The following is a 19,391-nucleotide window of genomic DNA, read 5'->3' on the forward strand; positions in this document are numbered from 1 at the left end:
TCCACGTCTTTGTCACCACGACGTTCATCGCGACTTTGCGCCGGACGTTATACATTCCTCGACAATGTCCTGGTCGGCCCCTTGCTTGTACAAACACGTATATAATCATCTACACGACGTACCATGGACATTTTGAGCATTCCCCTGAACCAAGTTTCGAGTGCATCGGCTCCCGACTTTCCACTCTCTCATAACCCACATTCTCTCGCTGCGCCGACCGTCTACTCGCGCGATTTCGCATACGCCGACAACGGACCCATCGTCGTGCTGCCGGCTCGCATGGCAGCTGCAGATATCACCAACGCTAGCGCAAAGACTTTCGCAGAGTACGTCGATTTCCTTCTTTGCGCAGAAGAGTGAGGGAGAGGAGTGCGAAAGGAGCCAGAAGAGCAGAGCATGCGTGGTTGAGGCAGAGATATGTGGGATGGCACGAACCTATTGAAGTTCATGTTGACTGAGAGATTGCGCGAAAGGTTGCTGTCTGGTGATACCGTAAACATATACGTAGGACGACAGAGAAAGCATTGGATCCTGCACCAGAATCTCTTGATCCACCATTCTTCGTTCTGCGAGCTTGAATTCCACTCTCACGAGACCGCTCCGAGGAAGGACAACAAGCTGGAACTTCCTGAGGACGACCCTATCGGGTTTGAGCTCTTGGTCAAATGGTTGTACCAAGGCACCCTGGAAGATAGCTCTAGGCTCGATAGTGATGAAGCAAAATACGAACATGCTGTTGCTTGTCATAAACTCTGGCTGTTGTGCGACCGATTCGAGATGGTCAAGCTCAAGAACTTGGCAATGGATCAGTATCGGCGGTGCCTGAACGAAAGCCAACTAGTGCCCGATGCCGATGAGATCAACGACATATATCGAACAAGTCCTGTCGGCAGTCCCTTCAGAAGTCTCATGGTCAAGATCGCCGCACGACAGATTATGGATCCAGAAGTAGAGCGAGACGCGGAAGCCTATCGACAATGCTTCGAAAGCAATCCTGACTTCGCGATCGAGATGGTAACGGCAATAAGACAGATGTCGAATGGCATACTCTTCAACGATCCAACACGCGGCGATGCCTGCTCGTATCATGATCACGCCGATGTTAGCGGTTGTCCAATGCAAGGCAAAGGGAAAGCTAGGGCACCCAAGAAAACTGAAGAAGGTATGACAGAGCACAGCTGCATAAGGAACAGTGTTAGTGACCGGTTACTCATAGCTTGAAGGCTTTGTCAATTCAGGAGCGCGTCACGAGCAACCTCGTTCGCCGATGCGATATGTCGAACTATCTGCTGAGAGGCGAACGCCTCGCAAATTGCGCACGCCATTCAAATCTCCTTCGGCTGCGCTCAAATACTCAGAGACACCCAAGAGTCTACCACCCAAGCTGAATGGAGCAGGGGCTAAGGTAGAAGCGCAAGAGGAACCCAACCGCTCTATATCACAAGGGGGAAGTCCTTTTGAAAATGGCGGACACAGCGGTACCAGTGAGGATACTTTACAGTTGCGAATACCCATTCGAGACGCAAGAATCGCCACAAACGCCGATGAAGAATCACCTCTTCTGACTCGGAGTAGTGAGAAGCAGGATGCGTCCTTCAAGCTCGAGCAATCAGCCGGACCACCCACAACTCCACAGCAGCCACCAATTGCAAAGAGGACTGCTCATAATGGACACAGCATGAACAACACCAATGGCCACTTCGAACAAGGGGCAAGATCTGGTCAGAAAGTGACAAAATCTGAGTCCACGAAAGGTGAAGGCACCAAGAAACGCAAGTTGTCAAATCGAACGCCCCGGAAGATCCGCGAGAAGCCGCCAGTCACAATACCTATCACGAATGGTGTCAGCAGTAGAGCAGACAGCGTTATCAGTGGCCCTCGCAAGCTCAGAGTCAGCAGTATTGTGCGGAAGTTGAACGAGTCGAGTAGTGGCGAGGAGCTGCAGAGCTCACATGAGAAGATGAAGGCTCAGCCACCAAAGTCGAAGATGGCAACGACTCAGGAGGCTGAAAGGGAGGAGTCGAAAGCGTAGCGTCGCAAGCAACAACAGCATGATCAATCATTCACGGCAATCGACGAATAGACGACAGAAATCGAATCCCAGTCTCGTTTGTAATCAACTTCTCTGATTCTTGCATTCAAGCCGTCTGTAGCCAACTACCTGGGTACTTCAAGCTATAGCGGCCTATGCGCGCAAGCAATCTGTGATCGTGTGTGTCGTATGATATGAGTACAACGTCAAAAGACGCAGCATGCCCTTTGCCCAATGACTGTTAACCAGGCACAAGCCCCATTTTGATTCCTCATTCGAACGCCTGATTTCTCCAAAAACGCCTCGCGATGCTTAGGTGGAACTGACTTTCTCGTCAACCTTGTTAGACTCTTCGTCGACCTTGTCTTCGACCTTGACGGTAGTGGCGTCATCTTCAGCCGCGACATCCTCTGCAGTGTCTGTTGCATTCTTTTGAGCACTGGCGGCAATGCGTGCAGCGATTGCCGCAGCTCTTGCCCTCGCAACATTGAGCTTATCGTCGCTTGAACTCTCGATCTTGACTTTCTTCTCGTTTTGCTCCTGGTCATCTTCGTCGCGCGCCTTGCGCTTCTTCTCGACGTGGTCTGCAGTCAAGGTCGTACCGTCTTTGGCTTCCTAAGCCTCCGTCTTCACAGCCTCCGTCTCCACAGCCTCCTTGGCTTCAGCTCCCGTCTGCACATTTTCGTCCGCGTCCTTCTCCGACTTGATTTCTTTCTTCAAGACAGGGCTGCGGCTGCGAGATGCGGAGCGACTGGCGCTGCGATCGCGTCCGCCACGACGATCGTTCCGACCGCGTCCACGGCCGCGGCCACGACCGTCCTTCTGGAACTTGTCGCGTCGCTCGCGCCAGTTGTCGCGGTCTTCGACATCCTCGTCTGCGTCGTCGTCGTTGTAGCGCTTTCTCTTCGACCCATTGTTGCCTCCACGGCCACCACGGAAGCCGGAGCGAGTAGGAGAGCGTGGCTTGACAGTGCCATTGTTGATGGCTTCTGTCTTCTCCTCGATGTAGGCTTGCTTGCTCTTGTAGATCAAGTCCTTGTCGTTAAACTTGGGCTTCTCTTCCATGTCGAGAAATTGCTTGGCAGCCTCCTCGTCCTCGAACTCGACAAAGACAGAGCCCTTGAACGTTCCGTCCTGCTGGCGGCGCAAACGGACGCTACGCACTCCATAGGGCTGGAAGAATCTAACACAGTTAGCATGAATTCAGCTTCTTACTGCGCGACCGACTCACTCCTCAATCTCGAAACCAGTCTTCTCTTCTTCCTCACCGAAGCCTTTAGCGTAAATGCTGCGACGAACGTTCACGGTCTGGAGCAACTCCGCATTGGCCACAGGGTCGTCAGTGAATTTGCTGTCAAGTGGCTCCTTGCGATAGACCTCATCCTTGTCGTTGACTTCGAGGAAATTGCTACCTTTGACAGCCTCCACCACAGCACTGAATGGCTGGAAGTGGCGCATGCGCTTGAAGGTGTGGAGGGTCTTCAGTGGGAATGGCTTGTTCTCATGACCGCCAGTCTGCTCCAGCAAGAACTTGTCGATGGGAAGGTTGGAATCCGAGAAGTAGAACTCGACCTGGCGACGGATCTCAGCAGCGTCGCTGCTCTCTTCCTCGCGCTCGTACCGGGTACGAACGTTGCGCTCGCGATTGTAGCCGCCGCCACCTCGACCGCGCCCGCCTCGACCGCCTCTACCCCCGCGACCGCCACGTCCACGACCGCGGTCCTTTTGCCAGCGATCACGGTTGTCGCGTCCATTTCTGCCATCACGCTTGTCGCCGTCGTCGCGAGATCCCCGACGTCTGTCTGGGTGACGGTGATCGTCATCATCTGCATTCTTCTTCTCTGTGGCCTTGTCGTCGCTGCCATTGGTCTGTTCTGTGGTGCCGTTGGTAGCCTCAGCTGGCTTTGATTCTTGCGCCTTCTGCTCTGGCGCAGCGGCCTGCGGTTCGGCTGCGGTCTCAGCCATTGTTGGAGATGTCGCAGAGCTGTTCAATGGATGATAGGTGCCGTGAAAGATATAGAACTGTGATGAGTCAGAATTTGAGGTATCAGTCACCGCGCGCTATGTAAGTTGGCAGATTGTGACCGGCAAGTGAGGCTTCGGTGAGTAAATCGAGAAGAAGCTCTCATGCGGGTCGAAAATTACACGAGCTTTGCGATGTGGGGAAAGTTTAAAGTTATCTTATCGCACCAAGCGAGCTCTTGCTGCCTGACAAGATTCAGGCCTCACTTCCGCGCTCCCGCAACTTTGGCGTGCAGCAGGAGTGAGCATTGAGTGTGAAGTGAACATCCGATGCATCGCCCAAGATGCCGCGCACGAAGAAGATACACCAGCTGAAGATACCGGTATGGTTGCGCTTTCACACAGATTACTACTATTGTCTAACTCCAGGGTAGCGAGTGCGGCAGGACTGGTCGAAATGGAATCTCTACAATTTATCGCGCGTGACGACTCCGCCTGCAGCGAACAAGACGTTCTTCCAGCAAAAATGGGCGGCAAAGGCGATGGCACGTTCATATCACAATCCCTTTGTTCGGGAAGGGACGTGGACACGAATGTTCGATAGACGATTACCCGCCGTCGTACCCATGGACCACCGATATTTGGCTGCGAACGATGGCTCGGAGATGGCCAGTGGGCGAGGAATGGGCAAGGAGAAGGACCCGAGGACAATAGACGAACAAGATCGGCCTCAAAAGACACCATACATGCATATGACATTCTGGCCTCTGGAGAGACGACTAGACACGGCGATACATCGCGCGCTATTTGCGTCCAGTGTGAGCCAGGCGCGACAATTTGTGGTCCATGGATTCGTCAAGGTCAATGGCAAGAAGATGATTTATCCTGGTTACCAACTCAATCCCGGCGACATGTTCAGCGTGGACCCGGAGATGGTCATGTTTGCCACTGGTGCCAGAAAGTTCAAGTCTAGCAGCCCAAGGTCGACACAAGAGGCGAGGAGGAGGCGTGAAGCTGGAATTGCGGAGGCCGAGACAAAGGCAGCCAAGAAAGAGGTGGCACGGAGTGCAGAGGACGAGATTTTAGAGCCAAAGGCGGAGGCTACCGAGACTGAGGCCGACGACGATGCTACAGCCACGAACTACAGCACGGAGCTGAAGCGACTCATGCGTCGCGCAAAGACTATACTGGACGAGTCGAAGATGAAACTGTCCGCAAAGCGACAACAGGAGCTGCGAGCCTTTACAAAAGAGCTGAAGACGACATTTTCGAAGATCAAGAGCATGGAAGATCCCACGGCGGAGCAGACTGTGGAAGACTTCGAGACTGCGCTTGCCGAGATCTTGACCAAAGTCCCGCAAGATGCAACGCCTGAGAGCGAGCAGCCGGCCGCTGAAACAACCAGCTCGGATCCACAGGCTCAACTTGGAAAGGAGGATGCCTATCGTGCAAGAAAAGATGCCGAACTATTACATGCTGCATTGGAGAGAGCGCGATCGAACCCGATTGATGCGAGTAAACCATACGCCACGCCGTGGGAACCCCGAGAATTTATGAGCGCTTTTGCCTTCATTCCTCGGTATCTGGAGGTGAACCAAAACATTTGCTCGGCTGTATATCTGCGGCATCCGGTTGCGAGACCTGGCTTGGCCGAGGTGCCCACTCCTTTCTCTGCAGAAACCATGGCGCTTGGCTTCAATTGGTACCTCAGGAGGCGGTAACCGTTGGCAGTGGCAGCACGGCGTTGGAGGCGCAACTGTCAGGACTGCAAAACGCACTGGCCTGTACTATAAGCATCTACAGAATTGTTTCATGTACCAAGCGAGATTCCTTGCCTCAGCTTTTTCGGCGCTTGAATTTGCACACACAGTCTGGATCGCGAAGAGAGTGGTGGATTCTTCATCGTCCCATTTCCAGATCTCACGTAATTATGACAGAACGTGCGGGTGCTGAATGTGAAACCAGATGCCAGAATCAAGTGGAGGCTGTTGCGAATATGGTCTTGATGACTTTGAGAAATGCAATACGGTTCTGCTGAGTTCGTCCGCCATGGCTCACATCAGACAGAATCTCACTGGTATCACGACAATGGAGGTGCTTGGAGCATACCTTCAACACACGATGGTTCACACGCATCACGTGGCGCTATTCAGCCTTAGTCCGGTGTCCACAGAAAGCTGTTGCGCTGTTCCAGACTGTGTGACGTGTGTCGTCGCCCGTGGGCCAAAACGATGCACTGGGGAACTCTGGCAAATGCCCCAGAAAAAGGTACGTTGATTAAAGCATTCTAAAAACTCCTCTTCACCTTTGTCCAAAAAGAATTCGTCTTGTCAGTGCCAAATCCCGTCTGCTTCACATCCAGATCCAGCCTCCTCCCCTGGTCCAAATCAATCTCATATGATCGCCAAAATCGTGTCTTGTTGATGTACTTGAAAACAAGCCAGATGATGGGGAACAACGGCAACAGAATATAAGCATCGACAAAAGTCCCCGCATCGAATGGAGATAATGTCGTCCAGCCTTGGATCAAAGCCAAGAATATATTCGCGCCGACGCCAAAGTATGCGTTCCATGGATACCAGAGAGATTTATATGGCAACTCTTCGATCGATCGTCCTTGAGTTCTCCAGGCTGCGCGGAAACGGATATGGATGAAGCTGATCGATGCCCAGACGAGGAAAGTCGAAACGCCGCTCAGGTTGACGATGTACGAATATGCTTTGCTCGCACCAGTACTGACATTCATCATACTGATCGATCCGACGGCGTTGGTAAGAAGTATGGCGTAGATTGGGACACCGCGTTTTGTCGTATAGCCGAAAAAGCGCGGAGCTTGCCCTGATTGCGCCATATAGAGAACTGTTCGCGATCCGATGTAGATGGAGGAGTTACACGCAGAAAGACAGGTAATGAGGATGAAGGCGTTGATGAGGTGGACACCACCTTGCCAGCCAGCGATCTGAATGGCCACCGTCATAGGTGACTGGAGAGAACGGCTGCCTCCCTCGACGAGCTGAGTTGCGTCTGCGGGACATGTGAGGCCGAAGAAAAAAGCCGAGCCCATGTAGACGAAGATGATACGCCAGAAGACTTGTCGAATTGCTTGCGGGACCGCTACACTTGGATTGCGAGTTTCCGTTGCGGCGAGAGCAACACTCTCCACGCCAGCGTAGAACGTGGAGCAGAAAACGAAGACGGCCGCTACGCCGCGGGATCCATTATCGTTCCAGGAACCCGGATCACGCCAGTAGCGAAACCCAAGAGGCTCGTCTTGTCCAATCAAGCCGCCAGAAGCGTAGATGATGGCAAAGATGAAGTACGCGGTCAGACCAACGAGTTTCATCAACGCAAGCCAGAATTCGGCTTCCCCGAAAGCTTCAATGCCGAGAAGTTGAAATCCGAGGAAGACAGTCCAGAAGATGAGGAAGTAGCCCCATAGTGGAACCGCGTCACTCCAAAAGACCATGATGCTGGAAATGACATTGTATTCGTTCGCCAGGACTGCGGCCCAGATGATGAAGTAGTTCTGCCATTATTGTCAGCCTTGAACCGCGCGATCAATTGTGCGATGGGTTTCTTACCCATCCTACAGCAACACTGAACCCCTTGTCCACGAATCGATCAGCCAGCGACACGAAAGAACCTCCGCCGGGATAGAGAGTGGTGATTTCCCCGAGACTTTGCATGATGCTAAAAGCGATAATCCCAATGACGCCGAATCCGATCAGCAGAGACGCAGGACCTCCGGTCTGCAGCGCGCGGCCGCTTCCAACGAGCAAGCCGGGTCCAATGATACCGGCTAAAGCCATCATGCTCAAGTGTCTATTCTTCAGGCCACGCTTTACGCCGCTGTCGGGGTCCATATCGTTTCGCGGTTGAACTTGTCCTTCGCCATCGGGCGATTCTACGTAGGCTCCATCGTATGCCTTCGTTGCCATGGCAGGTTCCTTGCGAGTGAACATCTTGTGTTCGATTCCTGGTAGGTGAAGTTGTTGCCAGTATATGTGGAGACAGTGGCAAACGATGAATGGACGATAAGAAATGGATCCGATTATTTTCGCCTATGCATGTTGACTTGACCGTAGAGCATAAGAGTAAGTTAACAATGGACCAGGGTAGACTTACTCTCTTTTCAGGGAGGCTAACGGACAGGTGAAGTACTTGCATGATTGGCAGATCTCCTGCAAAGTTCGAATCGCGCAATTCCTAGCTTCGATGTTGGAAGAAGCGGGCGTTCGGTTATTGTCTTGGCTGGTGCGCCCATTTGATGACTAAGGCGTATATGCGTGGAGTAATGAGTCCAGTCCTACGCTTCGTGGCGTTGATGGACATTCGAGGCATAAAAGGCGATTGGTATTACTGTGAAGGAGAACCTCTGTCGTTCTTGTAATGCAAATTGTGGTGTGGGGGATTTTCGTTATTTTTCGATGGCTTGTGAATGTCGATGCTAGCAGATCCCGAGAGCATGAATTACGAGTCTCAATCGTGGGTAGAGCCGGAGAGAGCATAATGATCTGAATGATGCTCCATTCGTGGTGAGTTGAACCGTGGTGCCAGCCTAGCGCAGGAAATTCCTTTCGTCTGCATTGCACCACCAAGGCCAAGTTGAAGAGTCCCATACTAGCGACTCAGGGATGGAAGGCCTTTCTCTGAAGCTGGAAAAGATGTCCAAGCGTAGCAAAATGCAAAGGGCATCGTTGTCTCTTCTGTGAGGGGGTTGTATTCACCTTGCAATATGGATCCGCTGCGAGCGTCCAGAACGGCTTGCATGGCCTCCGACATAGCAAAAAGGAAGCCTACGATCAGGGTATGCCTGTGTGCATTCAATTGGCAAAAAGAAACAATCGTGTGTTGATGAGAGTGGCTAGCAATTGTTAGTTTTGCAACCCAATCTTGTGAACGGTTTGTTGCAACTCACGATTCGAACCCACGCCCTTTCGGACTAGCGAATAACACCGTTAAATGGTTGCCTTAAGCTAGCGCCTTCTAGTAATTGTTAGAAGATTGATCGGTTGGTGTTGGAGAGAAGTGAATACTCACAGACCGCTCGGCCATCTCACCGTGTGATTGGATGCCTATAATTGCATTAGATCTAATATAAAAGCTATTTCTTGGCGCCAGCGACATTCAGGTTAAGCTGATACTCGGATGGAATCGTACAGAGCAGCTTTGGATGATAGTAGCTTGTGATCGACCGTGGGGCATTCGTATACTGCTTCCACGTCGGCTGGAGATGACATTGAGTACCGGGGACTTCTTGGAGAGCTTTTGACTGTCCGAACCGAAAAGAACAGATCAGATTGACCCATCTTTTGCCAAGCAGTACCACGGTCGGAAAAACCTGGAGACCCAATTTAGTGTGACCGTCACGAGGTATATTCGGGACCGTGCAATTGAGCTATTTTTCCTCATCCATACAGCTATAGCGTACTTCCAAAGAGATCAGTATCTCGCGAGGAACAGTTTCTTGCTGCACAGCATTGTTTGATCGAAAGAATTGGGTTGCATGCTCGATTCACCAAATTCGACCACGAGACGAAGTTGAGTTTTAGCGCCTTGGCATGCGGTCTCGCATTCCGCTCCAACATCTTCACGTCCTCACATCTACACATCTCTGTTTGTAACCCCTCATGCACAGTCCACATGCTTTCGATAATTCAGAGCACCGAAAATGATGTCCTGATGTCTGCGAGCCGACTCGTTTGACAGGTCGAGATGTCTGAACTCTGGCTTCTCTGCTTGGCGGACGCATGGCCGAGCTTTCGAGTGATTCCATGCTGAACGGAGCACTACAACAAACCGCTACAAGACCTTCTGAGTGCTGTTTCAAGCCTCTGAATGACCCGACGGGAAGTGATACCACCGCATTATGGGCAATGCTGCATCAAATCGGTGCAGACTTGGACAACGACACCAGATGTCTTCCGAACAACAGCTCATGTCTCTATCTACTCTAACTTCAGCATCTATCTCTATAAAAAAGGCAGGTCTTCGCCACATTGAAGAACCTGCAGATTGTTGAAGGATGCGCAAGGCGCTCCCTCACTCGTCCCACAGTACTACCAACTGGCTCGAAACTTTGATTGACTGCGCAGCTTTGGACCAAAGTGGTATATCGCCACCATCCCAAAGATACAGCAAATCATCAGTCCTGCAAGTAGACTACAACCTCCACCAATACCCATTGCTATAAACATCGGCCGTGCAAACAGAATCGCCGCAAAAGCGAATGAGCTTCTTGTAAAATCCGACGCCGCGTACAAGCTCGCCGTGAAACGTGGTTGGTAGGCCGCCAGGTAGCTCAACAAAGATTGGAAGACTGTGAAGACTCCTGCTGGATACAGTGCGATCCCGACCATAGAGACTATCCAATGCACGCTGGGGTCTGAGCTCCAGCCAAACAGTAAAAGTCCGACGGGAGGTAGGAAGGACGCAACGATAGCTGGTATCAAAACATGCTCAGGTTGTACGTCCTGCCCAGCTTCCAGACGAGGTTTCTGGATTGCTGGTTAGTCTCACGCCATTTGACGGTTGGGTTCAGACCACTTACTCTATCCAGGATAAGAAAAGCCAAATATCCAGAAACCGAGAAGACAGTACCAACTGCCAGCGGCAGGAAGGCAAGGCCTAGTCCGAGAAGCGGGAAATCATACATACCCTGGTAGACGATCGGAAATGACTCGAAGAAGGAATAATAGACGCCATAGATGAGACAGAGATAGATGTTGATGAAGAGCACAGCAGGGTCCATTAGCGTAATCCTTGATGGTACAAGCAGCGAGTCGACCACTATCGTCCTCACCGTGATGCCACGCTGAGAAATTTCAGATCTGGATCGGATGTTGTCGTTGCCAGTGACTCTACGAAGTCTTTCTGCGCGATAGTACAAGATCGTGTCGGGACTCGTTTCGGGCAACAGAAGCATCATGGCCAGAACTGGACCGGAAGCAATGAGTGTCTCCCAGATCGAGAACCGCCACCCTAGATGCGTGACAGCCGCAGCAGAGATGATGGTCCCGACGGGCGGTGCAACGAAGCACGCTGCTCCCCAAGTGCTCAGCGCAATTGGCGCGTGTATCTCGTCGAAGATATCAACGATGCTCGCACCTCCTGTGGCCAGGATGGGGCTGCCAAAAAAGCCTTGCCAGAACCGAAAGAACATGAAGGCCGGTGCATTGCGGACCAGTGCCGTAGGAATCGTGATCAGCATAAAGGCGATGAAGGTGACGATGTAAGGTCGGTTGCGTCCGATGCTAGGGATCTCGCTGAGAGGGGAGAACAGTAGTGGTCCGATCCCATAGCCAAGTCTGTATCTTGCGCCTCAGCTGTCGTGTGCTGCGAGAAACGCTGCGCATGAATACTTACGTATAAAGTGCCAAGCCAAGTGAGGTGTATTCGTAGCCGGCGCCAAATTCCTCAGCAAACATCTCATGGCTGGGTGACCAAATTGGCCCTGACATATACACCACGAAGGCGCAGGCCAGAATGTTGGCTGTCACCCACAATTTCTTCGCTAATGACCAATTCTTGGGGTTTGCGGGGTCTTTGACGCCATACCAGTCGCACAACTCGGTTCCAATGGAGCCCTTCTCTCCTGGGTATTCCTTTTCGTCTGATGACCGATCTGAGTCTGGGCTGCTGTAGGTGAATCCAGGGGACTCTTCTGGGTAAGGTAGCAATCGAGGAGCTACCAATCGTAACAGCTCTCCAGTAGGGCTATCGCGTATGATGTCTTTGAAAGTCATCGTGCTTGATCGGACTTACGTTGGAGAGATGCGAGAAACAAAACCTACAGGCCTTATGAGCAACATGTTGAAAAGCTGGAGCTTCAAAATCTCCAAGATTGCACGCTCAAATTTGTAAGCGATACGGAAAATCATCTTGCAGAAGATGGAGCCCTAGTCACGAAAGGTGTTGAGAACGCTCGTTGCTGAAAGCTGATGATGGTGTTGTTGGAGTCGCCGAAGGAAAGCCTTTTACCTTGGCAGACGATGCTGAATCAGCGACCCCAACTTTTGGAGTACTCCAACCTTCTCGCCTCCAACCTCACCACGACCTCGCACTTCCCAAGCAACATAGCCTGTTCGTTACACACAGACAACAGACGAGATGCCATCAAGGTCGCACACATGCTCGTACTGCAAGAGGAACTTCGCGAGACTTGAACATCTACGGCGGCACATCACAACTCGTACAGCTTCGCCATACCCCAACGAAGCCGACATGTCTGATCATGGCACGTAGACACGAATGAAAGATCTTTCCGTTGCCATTGCGGTAAGTCTTTCACAAGAAAAGACTTACTCAAACGGCATGAACAGATCGGAAGACACCTAGACACTCTCCTTACGCCCAGTCCTGAGACCACTGAAAGTGCTACTCCTCAGGATGCCATCACGGCCCCCTCATCCGTGCCAGAATTTGGCGTGGGGCTGGGAACTGGCACAACTGGCGCAGTTGGCTCGGCAGCAGAAATCAGCATGCACGACTCCAATTTCCACTCCGAGCGTACGTGCCGCTATATGGCCTGCGAGCTTGTGTTGCCAGCTGACTTTCATATAGCTCTTTCGGTCGATCAGTTCGAACCTCTGCCAGACTTGGATGTCTTTGGGTCAGATGTATTCAACGACTTCGACTCCTTTATCGCCACGATGGGGATGAACGGACCGTTCGAGCTGGATCTCTTCACAGGTGGACCGAACCATGAACCAACTCCTGCTCCCAATGGTCGCACAGAAATGTTGATGCTACATAGACATCCAAATGCACCGCAACAGCATGACTCGTACCAGTGCCAGGATGTAGCAAGGGGTGCCAAAAGCATGGAGTTCGCCGATGCCGACGCGGATGAATTGAAAGAACTGCGACCCATGCCTTGTCCCTGGGGATTCTCGACGGCTCAAAGAGAGGAGCTGCAACGAATATCAAGTGTGTACAGAAACGGAGAGGAAGCTTACCAAGTCCCATCTCGCCTTGCACTCGGACGATATATTGCTGCGTACTTCGATGAGCTCCATAACCATTTTCCAATGATCCACGCCAGTACGTTTCGGCCTCAGACTATTTGTACAAGTGCGCCTGAGCTCGTCCTGGCTCTTGCCACATGTGGTGCAGCTTGCAAATACGAGACCAGGACAGCTCTGCGGACATGGCATGTGGCCACGAGGATCACATTGGCGAAGTGGAGGCAAACCAGTGTGGCTACATCAGAAGAGAAGCTTCGAACTGCACAGGCGGCGTTGTTACTCACAGACTTCGCACTGTTGCACTACAACTGCAAAACTATGCAGAACTCACCCGAGTTGAGGGAGATATTGCAAGACTTTGCTCGCGACCGCCGAGCGATCGAGCATAGTGAGCAGCGTGACTGGCAGAGATGGATACTGGCTGAAGGGCGACGGCGCACTGTGTGCTGCATATACGTTGTCCTGCATCTTTTCAGCACCGCTTTGGATGTACCTCCATCGTTGCTCGTGAGTGAGCTCGATGTACAATTACCATCATCGACGGCAGAGTGGACAGCTCCGTCACAGTCTGCGTGGCTACAAGCCAGAAAGAGCGGTACTTCTGTGACCCACGTACAAGAGGCTCTGGCAGCTCTCTTCTCAGCAACGACTCCTCAAGGTCTACATTCACCGCTATCGAACCTGGTGTTGATGGTTGCTGTACTGCAAAGGGTCTATCTCGGGCGGCAAATGCAGCTCGTGGGCGACCAAGGCCCCGTCAGAGATGGGGACGCGAGTGAGATACAGTAAGTTTGTGTCCGGGCCAGCCCACCCATCACTCTCAGCTTACGCCGTGCCACAGATCAGCTCTCCAGAGATGGACTTTGGCTTGGCAACAGGCCCGTGAATCCATGCTCGATCCACGGAATCCTGACGGCTCAAATTCCTTTACCTCAACCTCGTACCTAGGTCTAGCCTATATCCGCCTCTGCACAAACTATGCATCGCGCAGACATCTTGCTTCGTGGGACGTTGCAAAAATTGGAAGAAGCCTCCACGAGTCACCTCTACCTCAACGCTCATCATCACTTGCTCCGGCTTTACTACATGCCACGCAAGCGCTATACATCCCCGTCAAATTGGGCCTAGAATGGATCACACGAAGCAATTTCTTACATTGGGACTTATCGATCTTTCTGTGCTATCTCGAAGCTGCTGTTTTCACATCGAAATGGCTATTGAGCGTTGCCGAGTCGTCGGGCCACTTTCCGCTGACAGATTGTGAACTCAACATACTCAAGACCTTGCACCGTATCTCGGACGAAATCGACGAGTCACTGGACCCGATAATAGATGTCGTGGAGATGCAGACCGTACGCGTCGCGTCGGAACTTGGTACTGCGGCTCTAGCTCGCAGTCTAGCTGTCCGCATAGCAGACATCTGGGCTAGACTCTTTTCCCATCACAATAGTCCGTGGCCGATGGTGGACCTCATAGGAAGAAGTCTGGCAGAATATGCTCGGCTGGTACGCGAACATACGCAGATAAAGTAATCCGGTGGCTGCCGTTGAAGAGCATGGAAGCATGATAACGATAACCGCCCAAAACTACAGCACAGCACTGTGCACTTACATGAAGCTGCTTCACGTGCCAGCTACTGCATTGCGTTCCTATCAGTCGCGTATCAGGCCCTTGGCCAGAACAAGAGACAACTTGATATTGCGTTTTGAAAACTGGAAGAACCAACTGAAAGGACTCTTAAAGATGAGGTAACTTCCACAAGCTTCATCATTGTATTGAGTTCGTTCTATCAGATCGAAGGTTTCTATGCTCAACACTGCATGCCGAGCTACCACCGATCTGGATCGAGAACAAATCTAGCAGTTCAGCACGGCACTACCGCATCCCATGACCACCTTGTTGAAGCGGTTGGAGCTGGCAACATTCTCATTGGAACGCGAACCGCAGAAAGAGCCCGTCTCCTGAGAATCAAAACGTCAGCATCTCATTCTGAATCGGAAAAATCGCAGCCCGAATAGCATACCCTTCTGTTCATACAAGTCTTGGCGCAGCAGCCATCGCCCGGGGCACTACTGTAGCGGTAAGAGGCAGCAGTGAAGCCCAGGTTGTAAGTGCCGCTGTAAGAGAATACATCAGTATTGCAATTCTGTCAATGTTACACAGAGTTTCAGAAAGTCTTACTGAGCGCCAGTGCGGGTAGTCCTTCCAGTGTATCCCGTGCTGGACCAAGCGGTAAAGGAGTGTTGGGCATTGACACCGGCGGCGAGAGCCACGGCGGCAGCGATGATCGAGGTGAATTGCATGTTGGTTGATTGGGGGAAGTTGGCTGTTGGTGTTGGAAAGTCTTTGCCCTTGGTTTCTTGAGTTATTGCTGATGTGTTGAGAAAGCAGGACATTCTACGCCCTTATATATCTTCTTTTCGCTCATCTGCCCTAGGACAGAGTCCCTGCGATCAGCATCTTGTGGTTTCATTTCTTCCTTGCGAAGACCACCGGCTCCTTCCTCATTCTTGGGCAAGTCGCTATACCCGCGTCGTTGTGTGAGGGGACGCAGGATTTTCTCGTGTCCTGGATGCTACGGTACCAACAGGAGCTGGAAGATCCTGACCTGATCCCGCCATGATTGACCGGAGACAAGACGCCGTTGTCCTGGCCGTCTGAAGCTCCAAGCCATGTTCCGTTCTCCTGAGCACCGGTGTGGTTAAGTGAATGGTCCAGCTCACCCTTGGCAGAATACGTACCATGAAGGAGATGATCGTTCTCTTCCCTGGCCTGCCGGATTGAGGAAACGACGATGCCTGGGGAGAGCATACACTTTCTGGTATGAAGTCAAAGAGATTCATGGTATGCTTGGCTTGATATGCAGGGTTCAGTATAACAAGGTTCACCGCCAGATCAGGAGCTTTGAAAGGACGAGTTTATTCCTGAATCAGCAGCAGATCCAAGACTTTTCAGGTAAACGATCGCATTTTGCGGTCTTAGTAGTCTCATGTGATGTGCTGGGCGGAGCGACTGACACAAAGCTAATCCCGTCAGCACACGATCTTCACAAGTATGCTTACATGCAGAGAGTATAAATGCCATTGGCATTTTGCGACTGGTCGGCAGTGCTCTATATGATTTGTTCGAGTAGTTTTGAGGCTTCGGCAATCTCCGTCTTTGCTGTCTGGTCACGCTTGTGATGCTTGCAGATCTCAGGTTAGCTACTTAGGTCTCTGCTCTCGCCAAGTCAGGGTCTACTCTACTATACCGAAGCTGTACTGGATCCACGACTTGACTTTCGGATTAGGCAAGTCCTGAGAGACCCGGCCAGCTGCTGATATGGTACTGAGTCTTTCCCAAGGATGCCAGGCACGACGCACATCCGTTGCACATTTACTTGCGGAAGGTGTCGAAGAGCAATCAAGAGAATCGTTTCCGTTTCCATTCATGCATCGTTACATCGTTATCCTGCGTCTTGCTACGCCGAATGCTATAAACATTATTAAATATGAACCTTGATAATTTGTGCAACGCTCGGTACGCCAGCGGAACTAATTGCGAACAAATACCAGTAGCCTGGAAGCAAGACTCCTGCGTCGCCTGGCAGCTGCAGCGTATACGAATTTCCCTTTCGAGCGACTGGGGTCAATGGCACTCGGCGCTGATCAGTGTTCACGACGTGTGTCACAGTGGAAAGTCTGACCAGAGAAAAAGTGGCATTGTCCGGGTTAGCGCCCAGCGTGGCGATCAATGTGCCGCCAACTGGAACATCTTGGGTGCTCGTGGAATCAATCGTCGGTCGGGTACCTTCACCACCTGACAGATAGGGCGGTGTGAAGATCTTGCCGTCGAAGCTAAACATGGTCAGTAGTGTCGATCACGATCAAATCCTTCTGCGCCTCAAGACTTACTGGTTGATTCCATTGACGCACACAACACCGCAAAGACCACCGCCGCCACTGAAGACAGTGCCATCCTGGAGCAGCACGCCAATAGAGTGGTATGTGCGAGGAGTAAGTTCATCTGCCAGCTCAGTCCACTCTTCAGTAACAGGATCCCATATCTCAGGCACGGTGACGGCCGTTGCATCGGTGTAGACTTTGCCCCACGACATGCCACCAGTCGTAAGTACATGCCCGGTGGGAAGAAGAATGCCATCACCGAAGATGCGTCCTCGGTTCAGGCCCTTCAGCTGCTTGACCTGAGCGATGCCCGATGCTTCGTTGATTGTTGTGATGTGCGAATTGGTTATGGCCGCGGACTCCTCATAGCTGGGAGCACCACCGCCACTCAGGATCTTTCCTGCGACAGCATCATACATGACCTGCTCATATCAGCATCGGGCCCAACAGATTCGGAGCCAGGATGGTACTTACACTGAAGCCACACATAGCATCTACACCATCTCGCTCGCCAGCTGGAGCATGGCTGCCTTCGCCATTTGTATAGAACCAGTTCATCCTCTTGCTGGGCCCGGCGTGGAACACTGAACCATCTTTCCAAGTGTGCAGCCACGCATGATTGTCAGATCGATACAAGCCCGCCCAGTCGTCAGTGAGAATCGGATCAACTGGAATACCCGGCAGCAGCTCCCAAGCGTTTGTCGAAGGATCCCAGATCTCAGAATGTTTGCCTCCATTGACGCCGGTCCACCAGCCAGCAGTCATAGAACTCCATGAGCCACCGATCAAGAACATTCTGCCGTCACTCAAAGTCGTCTGTGTTTGATATCCGCGAGGAATTTTAAGCTCTGGCCCTGGCTTCCAGACATCTGGTGTCCTCCAGTCGTGGAAGCTCGAACGAGTTGCTGAAGAACCTCCAGTGACTAGAATATCGCCCTGATGACCCATGGAGACACCACTACAGAACATATCGTGGTTTGTCTGTGACACGAGACGCTCGTTGACTGCTCCAGTCCTCCAGTTGTACTCCGCAGAAAAGGTCTGCCCGACATTGCCATCGCCTGACCAATCCCGATCGCGACTTGACCAGACAATGAGGTTCCCTGTGTCAGGCGCAATGGCTCCGGAAACTGTCACTATTGGAAACGGTATCGAAGGACCCCAGGAACCGGGTCCACCTTGAGCAGCAACAAGCTCGAATGCCGTTGCAAGGCAAGCAATTGCCGCCCCGGAACGAGTGAAAGGCATCTTGAGCCCGTAATTAGTTATTAGATTGACGAACGAAGGTCAGTGAGTATGCTGTGAAACCAGCAACAGCCTGTGCAGCACTGCAAGCAATATACTCTTCCCTCTAGACAAGCACACGACCGTGCTATATCAACCTTGCAATGCTCTTCGCATGCTCATTTTCCCCGCCATACAAACTCCCAGCTATGACTGCATGATCTTGGAAATAAATCCTTCCCAGGCACCTTTTCCGTGGAGCTTCGCAGTTGGTCTCCCATTGAAGTTGACATCTTGCCTAATCGGGACAAAAGGTGGCTGGAAAGGTGAGTCGCCAATGGTATACCAAGCGATTTAGCCTGCTCACGCGCCAACGTGAGGATTTCGACCACAGAAGCTAATGCCGCTGCGGATGTGCCGGGCTAATGGTATCGCTGCTATATTTGAGCTGCGAGCTTGTATAGAGTGCCATGCCGACGTGATGCTGGAGATCTGACTTGGACGTGAAGGAAGTTGCGTAATGTGGTCGAAGCTAAAATTGTTTACTTTGGGGCGTCAAGACAATTGGCATTGGTTGTAAATCGACTATGCGGAAGTCGGCATGTGTAGAGTTCAATGTCCATGGCAGAAAGAACCGTGCCACAGATGGTGAAGGTCAACAATTGCTCAGGAACTGAAGTCCGGGTTTCTCTCCAGATGCACCAAGCCACAGCCAAGCCCTTGCTATCGTATTTATGCCTTAGCAGGATCGAGAAAGCCGATCGTGCTGCGATAAAGCACAACTGTTTGGGCGTGTAGAAAGTCGGGCTTGAGCTTCTGCTACACCATAAGGCCAGATACCCGAGAGCCGAAGTTTGATACGAGATGCGAGTTGCGAAGCTCATCAACACCAAGCGTTATCTAAACGTGTCGTCCTGTAGAAGCTCTCAGACAATGAGGTATTCGATCGAACTGCAAGATATGCAACATATGCAGACCACGCGAAGGACGTCCGTACTGCCACAAATCTAGACAATAGACAGAAGGTCTGTGCAAGATTGCTATCGTTGGTCCGGATAGAACATAGAGGCGCCAATGTAGCGCCGGAGGTCGGAGTCATTGCACAAATCAGATCAGATACTAGATTCATACCCACATGGTTCTGTCTCTTTCTCTTCTGATTATCATTCGATGGCTAGCGTATCGATACAATTCCTCTGGACTCGGAAATGTATTTCCTAGGCTGGTTTCGTGTCCTCCAAATGCCTCAGCGGTTCTCGGAATCATCTGAGGGCGGCGCTGAGGCTGATTCTTGCGAGCAACATAGTCGCTGTTCGGATTGAG

General features: G+C 51.7%; 8 protein-coding genes across 8 annotated transcripts; 3 read left to right on the forward strand and 5 right to left on the reverse strand.

Moving 5' to 3' along the window:
• Positions 1 to 123: 123 nt before the first annotated feature.
• On the forward strand, positions 124 to 2,032 carry RHO25_004946 (uncharacterized protein; the record flags this gene model as incomplete). The annotated part of the gene is made up of 3 exons (XM_065602608.1): positions 124 to 326; positions 474 to 1,162; positions 1,224 to 2,032. 3 exons carry the CDS (start codon positions 124 to 126, stop codon positions 2,030 to 2,032), a joined length of 1,701 nt encoding a protein of 566 aa, XP_065458680.1.
• Positions 2,033 to 2,647: 615 nt separating this feature from the next.
• RHO25_004947 (uncharacterized protein) lies at positions 2,648 to 3,997 on the reverse strand (the record flags this gene model as incomplete). The annotated part of the gene is made up of 2 exons (XM_023595858.2): positions 2,648 to 3,215; positions 3,264 to 3,997. The coding sequence occupies 2 exons, from the start codon at positions 3,995 to 3,997 to the stop codon at positions 2,648 to 2,650; spliced, it is 1,302 nt and encodes a 433-aa protein (XP_023457940.2).
• Positions 3,998 to 4,338: 341 nt separating this feature from the next.
• RHO25_004948 (mitochondrial 37S ribosomal protein uS4m) lies at positions 4,339 to 5,715 on the forward strand (the record flags this gene model as incomplete). The annotated part of the gene is made up of 2 exons (XM_023595860.2): positions 4,339 to 4,377; positions 4,429 to 5,715. 2 exons carry the CDS (start codon positions 4,339 to 4,341, stop codon positions 5,713 to 5,715), a joined length of 1,326 nt encoding a protein of 441 aa, XP_023457033.1.
• A 566-nt stretch (positions 5,716 to 6,281) lies between these two features.
• Positions 6,282 to 7,956, reverse strand: RHO25_004949 (uncharacterized protein; the record flags this gene model as incomplete). The annotated part of the gene is made up of 2 exons (XM_023595861.2): positions 6,282 to 7,520; positions 7,576 to 7,956. 2 exons carry the CDS (start codon positions 7,954 to 7,956, stop codon positions 6,282 to 6,284), a joined length of 1,620 nt encoding a protein of 539 aa, XP_023456906.1.
• A 2,486-nt stretch (positions 7,957 to 10,442) lies between these two features.
• RHO25_004950 (uncharacterized protein) lies at positions 10,443 to 11,874 on the reverse strand (the record flags this gene model as incomplete). Its single annotated transcript, XM_023595862.2, has 3 exons — positions 10,443 to 11,301; positions 11,360 to 11,710; positions 11,759 to 11,874. The coding sequence occupies 3 exons, from the start codon at positions 11,872 to 11,874 to the stop codon at positions 10,443 to 10,445; spliced, it is 1,326 nt and encodes a 441-aa protein (XP_023456905.2).
• Positions 11,875 to 12,244: 370 nt separating this feature from the next.
• On the forward strand, positions 12,245 to 14,492 carry RHO25_004951 (uncharacterized protein; the record flags this gene model as incomplete). Its single annotated transcript, XM_023595863.1, has 4 exons — positions 12,245 to 12,271; positions 12,316 to 12,502; positions 12,557 to 13,745; positions 13,802 to 14,492. The coding sequence occupies 4 exons, from the start codon at positions 12,245 to 12,247 to the stop codon at positions 14,490 to 14,492; spliced, it is 2,094 nt and encodes a 697-aa protein (XP_023456904.1).
• Positions 14,493 to 14,816: 324 nt separating this feature from the next.
• RHO25_004952 (uncharacterized protein) lies at positions 14,817 to 15,263 on the reverse strand (the record flags this gene model as incomplete). Its single annotated transcript, XM_023595864.1, has 3 exons — positions 14,817 to 14,921; positions 14,984 to 15,077; positions 15,142 to 15,263. 3 exons carry the CDS (start codon positions 15,261 to 15,263, stop codon positions 14,817 to 14,819), a joined length of 321 nt encoding a protein of 106 aa, XP_023456903.1.
• Positions 15,264 to 16,444: 1,181 nt separating this feature from the next.
• On the reverse strand, positions 16,445 to 18,092 carry RHO25_004953 (uncharacterized protein; the record flags this gene model as incomplete). Its single annotated transcript, XM_023595865.2, has 3 exons — positions 16,445 to 16,796; positions 16,854 to 17,266; positions 17,319 to 18,092. 3 exons carry the CDS (start codon positions 18,090 to 18,092, stop codon positions 16,445 to 16,447), a joined length of 1,539 nt encoding a protein of 512 aa, XP_023456902.1.
• Between the last annotated feature and the right edge of the window lie 1,299 nt (positions 18,093 to 19,391).

Source organism: Cercospora beticola, chromosome 3, assembly GCF_033473495.1.
Source record: "Cercospora beticola chromosome 3, complete sequence".
Taxonomy (NCBI): domain Eukaryota; kingdom Fungi; phylum Ascomycota; class Dothideomycetes; order Mycosphaerellales; family Mycosphaerellaceae; genus Cercospora; species Cercospora beticola.